Source organism: Aulonocara stuartgranti (assembly GCF_965226115.1).
Source record: "Aulonocara stuartgranti genome assembly, chromosome: 12".
Lineage (NCBI taxonomy): Eukaryota > Metazoa > Chordata > Actinopteri > Cichliformes > Cichlidae > Aulonocara > Aulonocara stuartgranti.
In genome coordinates this window covers 11,499,377-11,510,610 of record NC_138948.1, presented here as the reverse complement: position 1 = coordinate 11,510,610, position 11,234 = coordinate 11,499,377, and the positions used below count along the sequence as shown (strand labels likewise).

The following is an 11,234-nucleotide window of genomic DNA, read 5'->3' as shown; positions in this document are numbered from 1 at the left end:
ATAAGCTTATTTAATCCCACCCCTTTTCCACTATCTAGTATCAATAGACTACAGAAATACCTCCTTGTAATTACATTATATGTTATGTGTAATTTTTTTTTTTTTTTTTAATATATACACATATATGTTTCTATCTATCCATACCTACGTATATACACACATTTTCAATAACCCCATTAACACCTGAAGGATACACAACCTACAATTTTTTTTTTTATTTATATATATATATATATGACAGAAATAACTGCTCAGACTTAAGAAAATGTGGTTCATCAAAGACATGCAGTATAGCATATGTATAGCATAGAAAAGACCAGAAATACTTTTTCTCCTCCTTTGCTTCTTTCACATAGATTTAAATTGAGTCACACAGGACTACATGACTGGTAAATCAGAATAGATTCCTCATTACAGTCACATGAGCACTTAAGCTGTCGATTGCTTTTTTTCATTAACATTTCTGCATGAATTCTGGAGAAAAAAAGACCAAAAGAAACAAAAACAGGTGCTGTACAGCCTGAGAGATATTGAAACTATTGACTCAGAACTTTACTCAGCCCATATTATAAACACCTAAAATAAACAAAGAAAGTAGTTGATTAGATTCACCAAACAGTCGCATCCACTAAATGTAAAAAATACTTTTATTATAGACTCATACAGTAGTTACAACATCCTGAGGAGCAATTGCGCACATAAGCTTGTCTGAGGCACCACTAGGTGACAGAACAGGATAAAATGGTGAATGCTACTCTGATCTGATAATCAAATCCAAAATATTATAAAGAAATGCTAAAACGAAATAAGGACACATGCTTAAAATATAAAGATCCATTTGGTACAGTTGAGAAATAAAAAGCTTAAATAGCTACATATACTAAAAAAAAAAAAAAAGAAATACTATATTCTCTCTGTCTTAGAGTCATTTACATGCAGCTCAATAGTCACTGGAGCGAGTTGTAGCCTCCCTCAGTAGTGCATAATTCACAGAAAACAGAAAAAGCAGACTGACCTGCCAAAACAGTGTTTAACGTCACCATGACTCTTTAAGTAAACAGAAGCCACCAGCAGACCGTAAAGCTGAGGAGGCACATGTGGCTCATCCATTTAGTTTAGCCAATGTCCATGAAATTTAAAATCCAAGATAACAGAACAGCTGCCAGATATCGTCCATGTCTTCACATAGAAGCTCTCTGATGTACTCTTACCCTCAACTTGTTGTGTTTTCTGGAGAGAAAAAAAAACGAGACAACCAACACAAATGAGTGTGTTTGCATGCAATAAAGCAGTGAAATGGAATAGGTGCTTATCAAGAAATGGGGCACAATTTGTGTTTTTGTGACGAGCTCAGATACAAAGTTCAGACGTGTGACCCCTAAAAGCAGGTGAACAAACTGCTGTTTGCTCGACTACAGTGTCAACAAGATCCAACAGAAGCTTCGGCAAAATCAAGTTTCAACTTGCACCCGTTCCTTACCGTTGTGGCGGTGACACCATACACTTCCACAGAATAGCATACAGTCCAAGCAAAAAGGCGATGAACAATGCGGCTGCAATGGAACCTAAAAAGCACAAAAACATTCATGTTTTACAAATTCATTCATATCATGCATTAGCACTTAAATCTCTAAGGGAAGCGTCGTACGATATGCTGCTTCTGTAATATCTGACAAGCATGCATAATTTGTTTACATGCTTTTATTACTGAATTCATCTGTTCTTAAACAGATAATAAAAACTGTTATATGGCTCTATATGCTCATATACACACTCCTCATTTCCCTATCTATTTGCTTAATAGTATTAAAAGAAAGATTCACTCTGCAAGAAAAAACAAGACGAATCCTGTTTAGCACTTCGTGCATTTCTTTTGCCACTTCTTAGACCTCTAATCTCTTATGATACAAAGACAATATAAAGTGCAGTTATAAATTCTGGGACTCCACCCACAAAACCTGAACATCGATGCTGTAATTCCTTATCTGACTCACGATCCATCACAATTCACAGGTTACTGCAGTGTGTAAAGTACACAGAGAACTTGATGAGTTTTCTTGTCATTGGTTGGCTCTACTTCACAATGAGTGTGAATAAGAGAAGGACCCTCGCAAACAATCATATCAATTTAGGAATATTATGATTACAGAGACGCACTTAACACATCAACATGTCGCAGCATTGACCATATGACCAGATCCTAATAGAATGGTGACAGGAAAGTCACCAAAAAAAAAGAAAAAAAAGGTGTGAAATGACAAATATAAACTTGACCTTGAGGACAGTTTGGGTGAAAACCCTTTAGCTGGTCGGTGTGTGTAGGTTTTACAAAAATCTTAAAAATACTCTAGAAGTGCCGATTCTTGTAAACTGTAAACAGATGGATGAAAATACCTTACCATAGCATGGTGTTAAAAAAATAATATAAAAATCCTTTAGTTAAATTTGCCCCCTCCCCTTCATGAGCATCTTTCTTTTCTGCATCTCAGTGCACAGCTTTTCCTCCAGTGTGTCAAATTGGTAGCGTGTTGACTTGCATTTTTGTTTCAGGGAAGCGGCCTGCCTGCAGACCAGACCTTTTATCACTTTAAAATATTTAGTGCATCATGAAACAAACAGTTTGAAAAGAAGAACCAGAACTGCTGAGCAGCTAGAATCCTACATCAGACAACAGAAGGAAAGTCCTCTCACAAAAGTCCAGCAGCTGGTCTCCTCTGTTCCCAGATGTTTACAGAGCGCTGTTTAAAAAAAAAAAAAAAAAACAACCCAAAAAACCCCAAAAAAACCAAAGAAACCACATCTCAACTTTTTTGAGATGTGTTGCTACCACCAAAGTCAAAATTCCATTTTGTTTTTACATCGCATCTCAACTTTTTGGATTTGGAGTTGTTGTGTTAATGGATAACACAACAAGAGGATGCTTCAGGTCATGCATTTATCCTGATACGCTAAGAAACCTGAAGTCATCATCTTAAAACTGCTATTTGTCTCTCCGGGCTGTAGCTACAGAATCAGCTCTCATTACCAGGGTTGATCCTTTGCCACATAAGTTGATGTTTGCTCTGTGCACAATGGGCCTTCCAGGCAGCGATGTTTAAAAAACAAACAAACATTCATTCGACTTTCAAGTTCTGGGTGTTTGATCCTCTTCACTTACACTTATCTCAAACATCAGATAAAAAGTGTACCACAAACTTTGCTTACAGAAGCGCAGTTTACTTAAGATGTGCTATATGCTCTTTTTTTTTTTAGCCCTCTAAAGTTTTGAACTTTAAAACAACTTTTAAGTTTGAATTCTCTGGTCAAGCATACGCATACTTCAACGGCGAAACACCTCCGGTCACACCGACAGGAGCTCCATGAGCAAACAGCAACATGACAACAAGAGCAATCTAAAGTCACAGGGGTGCAAAGCTTATTTAGCACAAGGGTCCGAAGATAAGAGAAAAATCTGCCTCCGTGTCTCAACAAAACCATGCAGGATATCAAAAAGGTCATATACAAACACAAACTCACACACAGCACAACAGCAAAGCATCATATTTGTGTTTATGGCTCATTCAATAAATATAGCCCTAAACAATTTGACCAAAGTCAGACAGTATTTTGCAGTCACACTCCTAAAATAACTGTAAAGTGTTTCTAAGGTGTTTTCAAGCTTGGCTGACTGTTGGTTGTGTAACTTGATTCGGTTTATTTTCAGTCTCGACTCTCTGGGAGAAACAGGCATTTTTGTTAGTTGTTGACTGAAGGTGGTCCATTTCACGTTTTCTCTCTCTCTTTGCAACAGGCCCTACATGGTGTAGAAAAACTTAATTTTAGACAAAAATTATGCTCACCTGGGATCATTCCATTAGTAAAAGTAGGAGAGTCCTTTGAGTTGGGATGAGTGGCAGCTGCAGTAGAAACTTTACAAGGAAGAAAACAGAAATACATGAATCCACAGCTAAAAAAAAAGTCTATTTAAGATATATACTTGCCTGCGTAACAAATGTAAAAATATGACACAGTATTTTAAATTTTTACTTAAAAGTTCCATGTGAGTGTAAAGGACATAAACAACATTGAATTAACACTGAATAAATAACATAATTGTGAAATACTCTGATCGGGATTCAACTATTTTATTCCCAAGCAGCTTTTGCTGTGATGCTGGTGAAACTGTGTCAGTTAAAGATTCAAATCTACACAGTGCTCACACTGCTGCAATACACATGCTTCCTTCTCAGTGAGCACACTTTTTTACTACATGAACAGTTCCAGAAGCAGTTGGTTGATCCTCACTGTCTCCATTAAAATCAGAAACACCCCTTTCGTGTAATCCATACCCACAGTTGTTGCATAACACAGTAAATAATTTGCATTTTTGTGCAAGTTATTGCTATGCGTTCGTGTTGAGCAGAGACTATTGGGCGTCACTGAAACTGTGCCATGTTGTTTTTTTGCTCCCTATAAATAGAATGGACTGAATGGAATTCACCTGAAGTGAATTTATTGGATTCTTTCATCGAGTTTCAGGTAGTTAAGGCACTTTTTGGTGGAGTTACTATCCACGCATAATACCGTGCCTAAAATGAAAACACTACAAAATATTGCAGCATCTCTTTCATTCTGTTATCTTGGGACTCTTCTGGTGAACTTACGATTCCAACCCAAGAGGAAGAAGACAGGTATGAGAAAACCTCAAGGAAGAGATAAGACCTACCATTGCTCTGCTGCACCGCATGTGACAACTGCTCCCCGAGATCTCGGTCGACCATCTGAAAGTGCAAGCAAAACATTCGGGTTTGAACACAAGAGTGCTGCCTACACACACACACACTTTTAACTCGCCTTCTTTGTTAAAAACGTGTACATCTAACGTGTGTTACAGCAGATGTAGGAACTTGCTGCAGGAAGTTAAGGTGAAAAATCGGAGCGTTTGGGGGGCATCGACAGGCACAAAGGTAAGAGAATGTCCAAGAAAATGTAAAACGTGTGCGCCAGAGCAACGCTTGAGCGTGTGACTCTACTTACAGACAAACAGAACAGGAACAGGTTACGCTCCCAGTAAAAACAATCAAACAAGTCCGCTTATAAACACGTAAATCAGTACCGTGTAACCGTCGTCAGACAGATCCCGACAGACTTGTTTTTGGTACATTGTCGCTCACAAAACACACAAAAAGCGCTTCCTTCTCACCTTTGAACTATTTCCGTTATTGGTTAGAGCGCTGCTTTTGTTTTTCATCTCCGTCCACATTTTCAGGGCTGTGCGGCCAGACTTCATCAACTCATGCTGTTTTTCTCACCTCAGCGGCGCCCTGAGACGCACCTCTCGTGGTGCGTTCATGTGCTTCTTTTTGAACTCGTACAACAGCGCACACAAGCTTGCTGCTAATTTTCGACGCAGTGTAGAAACGATTAGGCTACATAAGTAAATTGATTCTTATGTGCTCTATAATGCTGTAATATTAAGGAAATGCAACATATACTTGCTTGTTTGTTTATCACTTGGACTAACCTTTGATTAAAAGGGCTCATTGATGCTTAATTTACAATGAAGTGGAACTAATGCCCTCATTATTTTCTGTCATGTATACCGCTACAATGGTTGCTCTTCATATTAAACTTAAGATAATACACTGAGTGTGAATAAGTGTCAGGCTTTTAAATTGCTCCAAAGACTGTTTCAAAAAGTTGCTTCACTGGTCTTGGCTCTGTGTGACGCTGGTGACACACAAAGAGGGAGCCAATTAAAATAAATATAGAAATTAAAATGAAGGAGTTAAAACTGATTGCTTTATTTTTTGGGGCCTACGCCAATGCGTCCTAAAAGATATGAGAATTATTTTAAAATGTAAATCATACAAAGCTGCTCAAGTAGGAGTCCAAGAACGAAATATGAAACTGAGCATAACAACTCCACTTTAAGCCACGCTGCATGGCTACACCATTTTAACATTTCTTTAAAGTTACATTTCCTACAGCAAGTGAAGGAGGCGCCAGATCGGCCCAACTTCCTGCAGGAAGAAAGCAGTCACATATCGCAAAAGTATGCTGATCCAAGATAATTATATTTACAGCAGGACTACTGATTTTCAGTGAGTGTATACAATGTTTTCCTGCCACCACATTCACCCTGATAAACGCACTTCCACTCGGATAGATAAAACAATAAGGACATGGGACACAGCAAAACACTTGGCTTTTTATCTAAGCAAGATTACATGTTCTGCAAACAGTGTTTGAACAAGTCAGTGTTCCAAAAACAAAACGTTAACACAGACAGAAAATTCATTTATTATCAGAAGTCTCCGTTTTGAATTTGAAGACCACATCTTGACCAAAATATGTTTAATGCAGACCGTTTAATACACTGGTCAGAGTAAGACCTGACCTGCAAATAGCCACAGCATAACTCCACAGATCAGACAGACAATCAAATTCAACTTGTTAATTGGAAAATTGCAGGGGGAAAAAAAGAAAGAAAAAGAAAGACAGAAAGAAATTAAACAAATTTGCCAGAAACAACCCTGGACAACCTTCATATGGGAATTAGTCATATGAATAGAATATACACAAAAGTTAATTTATGAGAAATATTTGTTTTTCTCTCCATTAAAGAGAATCACACAAACAGTCTGCAGATATTGCACAAAGGTTTACACTGTAAAAGCAGAAAGAGCAACTCCAGATCACACATACAAACCTCAGCGCACGCACACGCACACACACACACACACACACACACACACACACACACACACACACACACACACGCGCAGGCACACAGCATTAATAGAGCCTGAAGCCGGATGGTATATTTCACAAAAATCACTCACACTCACAGACACACACATACAACAGACAAGAGCATGGAGAAACATCTAAAATGCACAACCAAAGGCATATCTTCCTGAAGAATGAACTTTCTACCCCTACCACCAAAGGAAAAAACAAAGCTCCTCTAGTCAAACCGCGTCGGTCATGGAGTGTCTTAAAGTAAGTGGGGTCTAAAATATTAGTCAACAATTGTTTGTTCTCACTTTAAACTTAATTTAATCAAAACTTGACCAGCACACAAAAACAGGGCAGAGAGTGCATGAGCACCTGAAGTTACCCAGAATCACCATTGTCCAAAAAAAAAAAAAAAAAAAAAGGTGGTAAAATGCCAGTGATCCCAGAGGGATTACAGACAGATGTACAAGTCGTCCAAACACAAAAACCTGATTAAGTGTTGTGTGTGGGATATCAGTATGGAAGCATGGCTACGGTACACATCGTAAATGAGTGCAAACACGGCAGCGGGTTTCATGTTAGTCACACTGTAATAAGGCTGCATCTATGGCAAACATCGTTATACATTTTATATCTAATCTCCGACTTCTCATTAGCTTCAAGCATTTTCATCATCACTTAACAAAGCAGTTATCCAAAGTGGGAATGTTAACGATTTCAACAAGAAAGAAATTATGTAACCGAACCCTGTACAGAAGAGAAGTTTAAAAATCTCTGTCTAAGCAGCTATCACATGTCAAAACAGCAATCTGCTGTCTTGGCTCATTTTAGAGTATTTCTACTGACCTCAGCACTGAGGTTCATGAAACCATAAAGTGAATGAGCAGGGCCACCTTGTGGGCACAGAAGGACTGAACTGCAATGCTGACACGCCGAATGAACAGAGATAAGACTGTGGGATTGTCAGAGTTGCCATGAAGCAGTAGCACAACCATGGTTAATACTACTTCGAATTTTAAGAGTGGAGACCAGACAGTCAAGATCTGATTCAATCAAAATAACATTAAATGGTTTGAAGACATTTTAACGACACATCACCAATACACGACGTCACACTTATGTCTCCGGCTGGTACTGAAAAACTGCACAGATGTTTACCTTTTCAATGGTTAAAAATAATTCATGTTACTTTTCCCCCCTGACCAAACCCCATCACTCCTTCAGCCCCCATCAGTCACAATCCGCAGAGGTCGCATTTCAGACTGGCCATCCTTTCTTGCTCTCTTCTCGGTGTCCCATCTTGGATTTGACGGCCCCTGAACTGTCTTGGTTGAGAGCTGGTGGCAGGTGGATGATGGGAGTTGTAGGAAAAGCAGAAAGGCAGAGATAGAGAGGCATGTCCAAGAAGGACGAGGCAGCGACATCACATGATTTCACAGCAAGAGTTCTGTTTCCGTGCCTGAAGGTTAAACACAAACAAATATGCAAATAATTTGCCCTGCTTAGTAAATTCAGCGCACAGTCTTGAAATTTAGCATAATGTCAATAAGGTCAGTCATTCAAACTTACAGTCTTGTAGAAGGCTTTAGACTGGTTTCCCAGATGCTCCGACTTTGCCACAAGATCATCCAGTTTCTCTCCTCTTTCCAGCAGACTTTCCATGGTGTTGTGCTGCAGACAACAAAATATTTATTTATGAAACAACAGAAACACTACAACTTTGCTTTAGTTAAATAGATTGCCCAATATGGTTAAAAATTGCAGTTAATAAGAGAAAGTTGCCTTTCAATCCATTACATTTTGTCAGATGACAGGATAACATAAAGTCCAAATGCAAACCTTTCCAATCCTTGCCAATCTGAACCCTATGCTATAAAGCGAGTTCAACATACCCAGGGTATGTTGAACTCCAGAGAAGTTAATAAATGTCTAAAGAACATAAAAATGTGAATGTAAAAGGAACAAAAAAAATGCGTTTTTGTGCTTCATTCCTAAGTTTTAGTAAGGTATAAGTTGTGATGGCTTTTCCATCTGCATTCCAGAGGGATAAGGAATAACTATGAACACATCTGATTTCTGAAGTAATTGAAAGCATGTATTAAAAAGTTTTTTTAAGAGTCCATCATCTCTTTCTGTGTTCTCATGCAATGCAAAATTTGAGTATAAATTAATGTGGACACTTCTCTACTTTGATTTATGTATGAACGGTGGTTTACCAAAATGATCTTTGTCTCATCCAGCTCTGCCTGCACTTTGGTCATTGCATCAGCTTCCCTGGGGTTCTGTGGATAAATACAAAAATACAACCAGCTATCAAGTAGATGCATTTCGCACTATACAAGTAAATTCTGCCAAATGATGTGAGAATCTGGTGATTATGGAGTCCTTCTGATATTGTTTTAAAATCACACAAACAGTCTAGTTGCAGTCATACACTATCAGATCTTTCGTTAAAATAAATTCTGAGAAGTAAACCAAACTGACCTGGTATTTAGAGAGGTGAATGTCAAGGGCTTTGTAGTTAATGGTGTCAGGATTACCAGAAGGCCAGTCTATACTGTCCACTTGCCTAGAGAACTCCTCTAATACCTAAAAAACAAAACAAAACAATGTCAATATTGAAATCACAACAACAAGTCTCATAATATATATATATATTTTAAAAAAAATATATATAAACCACCTTGTCAAGCAATGTGAAACAGACTCTCTGTGGATATTCAGTATCTGCGATGACTACAGCACCCAAATTGTCATTTCTCACATACACATGGCACAGGTACTCTGAAAAGAAAAAAAAAAACAAAGGAGCAAGGTGTGTTGTTATCAGAACAATTTTCACCCGATCTTATTGTACTGGTGCATTGAAGAAGGGCCAAAGAATAAAAAAACTTATTAAAATACAACTTAGCAAAATGTTCTCCATAAGACTCCCAAAATAAAAACAAACAACACACACTGATTATGAAGCATAATTCTGTAATGACATTTGCTAAAGTCCATGTCACATGATATGATGATTCAGCCTGCATGAAATTGAAGAGAGGAAAAGCAGTCTGTGTACTCCAGGAACAAGGAAATGTTTAGCATCATTATTTTGAGACAGCTTACATTTTACTTTATTATCTCCAACTGTTTAAACTTGACTTAAAATGTCCATTTTCAGGCCAGAGAACATGTTACAGCCCCATCACAATTTCCCAGTCAAACATCAAATCACTTTTAAGCAGAAATCTCCTTCTGCCCTGCTGTGACACAGGACACTGCAGGAAGTAATTTCTTTATGATATTACAAATCACAACTGTTATATATCAAATTATTTTTCTCGTCCTTTGAGATCTGTGATAGTCTTTAGTTATCCATGTAAGCGGCTAATGTGCAGCCTTTTATACCAATACCACTGTAAGAGGATACTTGGCAAAAGGTTACCCTGAATCTGTAGGGTCCTCTCTGATGCAACAGCACTAATCACTGCATCACAGGGCCACACCTAAAACACTCTAAATCTGTTTACCTTGTTCTTTGACAGAGGCACGGGTTCCTTGAGATGTTCGTTCAACAATCAAGGCACTGGTGAAGGTCATGAACTCCTGAATGCTAAACAAACCAAAGCAATACTTAGTGTAGAGAAGGAAACACTTAAAAATAGTGAAATAAATACTACCCGTGATGTGTGAGGCACGGGTCAGTAAACTACAGTAAAAACTGTTTCGTTAGTGAGACGCACCTGGAGCGCTGAAAGAAACTGAAGGAGGACAGGTCGTAGGCCGCTTTGAGAAGATTGGATTTGGTCGCTCCTTTGTAGAGGATGCTGAGACTGTAGAGCTTCATATTGCCACCGGTTCGTGTGTCAGTTACGCAGTCCTGATAACACAAAAACAATCACATGAGAGCATTATCCTTTATCCGGCTCAGCTAACTAGCTTCCCTGCTAACAAAAAAGGGAAACTTCAACGATGTGAAGCTCGCAGCAAAAGCAGTCGCCGCCTAGATAAAAGCTTGTAGGCTAACTGTTTACTCTCAGCCATAGTCATCTTAGATTAACAATTTTCCCTCCTTACAGATGGGATTAACAGGCTGACTGACGGCGAAAAGCAAAGACTACAAAGAAGTTGATTCAAGTTTTAAACTTGTCAAGAAAATTACAAAATGTAATCAGATTAGCTCTAGGTGCTATCTACTCTAAGGCAGGCCTCGGCTAACTTACCAGCTAAAACTATCGCAAACCGTCTGATTCCAGTAAAAACAGACAGAAAAAGTCAAATTCCGTATTAAAATAAAACTCGTGGGTATGCACGAAACACGTCCACCAAACTAGTCACAGTATAGTTAGCGCTAACTTAACAGTTTTTAACATGAACTTAAAGTGACCAATCACCACGTCACGGTCCCCAAACGGTGCAATCTGACATTCACTCCGCTGTAAACACGCACACCGCTGTGCTAATAGTTCCGGTTGGTTGCCAGATTCAAAGCGATATTATATCTACCTAATATAAACGTATTTACACGG

General features: G+C 38.4%; 1 protein-coding gene across 4 annotated transcripts; it reads right to left on the bottom strand.

Annotated features, from left to right (window-relative positions):
- Nucleotides 1–629: 629 nt before the first annotated feature.
- Nucleotides 630–11,170, bottom strand: ykt6 (YKT6 v-SNARE homolog). 4 transcript variants are annotated; one of them, XM_082556113.1, is made up of 13 exons: nucleotides 10,929–11,122; nucleotides 10,449–10,585; nucleotides 10,236–10,318; nucleotides 9,404–9,504; nucleotides 9,205–9,309; nucleotides 8,937–9,002; nucleotides 8,290–8,391; nucleotides 6,736–8,179; nucleotides 5,183–6,691; nucleotides 4,706–4,760; nucleotides 3,840–3,908; nucleotides 1,481–1,565; nucleotides 630–1,230 (listed from the first exon to the last, which is right to left on the bottom strand). In XM_082556113.1, exons 2-8 carry the CDS (start codon nucleotides 10,550–10,552, stop codon nucleotides 8,144–8,146), a joined length of 597 nt encoding a protein of 198 aa, XP_082412239.1. In that variant the 5' UTR covers nucleotides 10,553–10,585; nucleotides 10,929–11,122; the 3' UTR covers nucleotides 630–1,230; nucleotides 1,481–1,565; nucleotides 3,840–3,908; nucleotides 4,706–4,760; nucleotides 5,183–6,691; nucleotides 6,736–8,143. The 4 variants fall into 4 exon arrangements, with proteins under 4 accessions (XP_082412239.1, XP_082412240.1, XP_082412241.1 ...); XM_082556114.1 differs by having other exon boundaries at nucleotides 6,744–8,179; XM_082556115.1 differs by having other exon boundaries at nucleotides 5,183–8,179; nucleotides 11,100–11,170.
- Nucleotides 11,171–11,234: the final 64 nt, after the last annotated feature.

Excerpts from the sequence above, each read along its gene's own strand:
- ykt6 (XM_082556115.1), bottom strand. The coding sequence starts at position 10,552 with ATGAAGCTCTACAGTCTCAGCATCCTCTACAAAGGAGCGACCAAATCC. Across the intron at positions 9,003-9,204 it reads TTCACCTCTCTAAATACCAG|AACCCCAGGGAAGCTGATGC; the intron begins GTCAGTTTGGTT and ends ATTTATCCACAG. Across the intron at positions 8,180-8,289 it reads CTAAAGCCTTCTACAAGACT|GCACGGAAACAGAACTCTTG; the intron begins GTAAGTTTGAAT and ends TTTAACCTTCAG.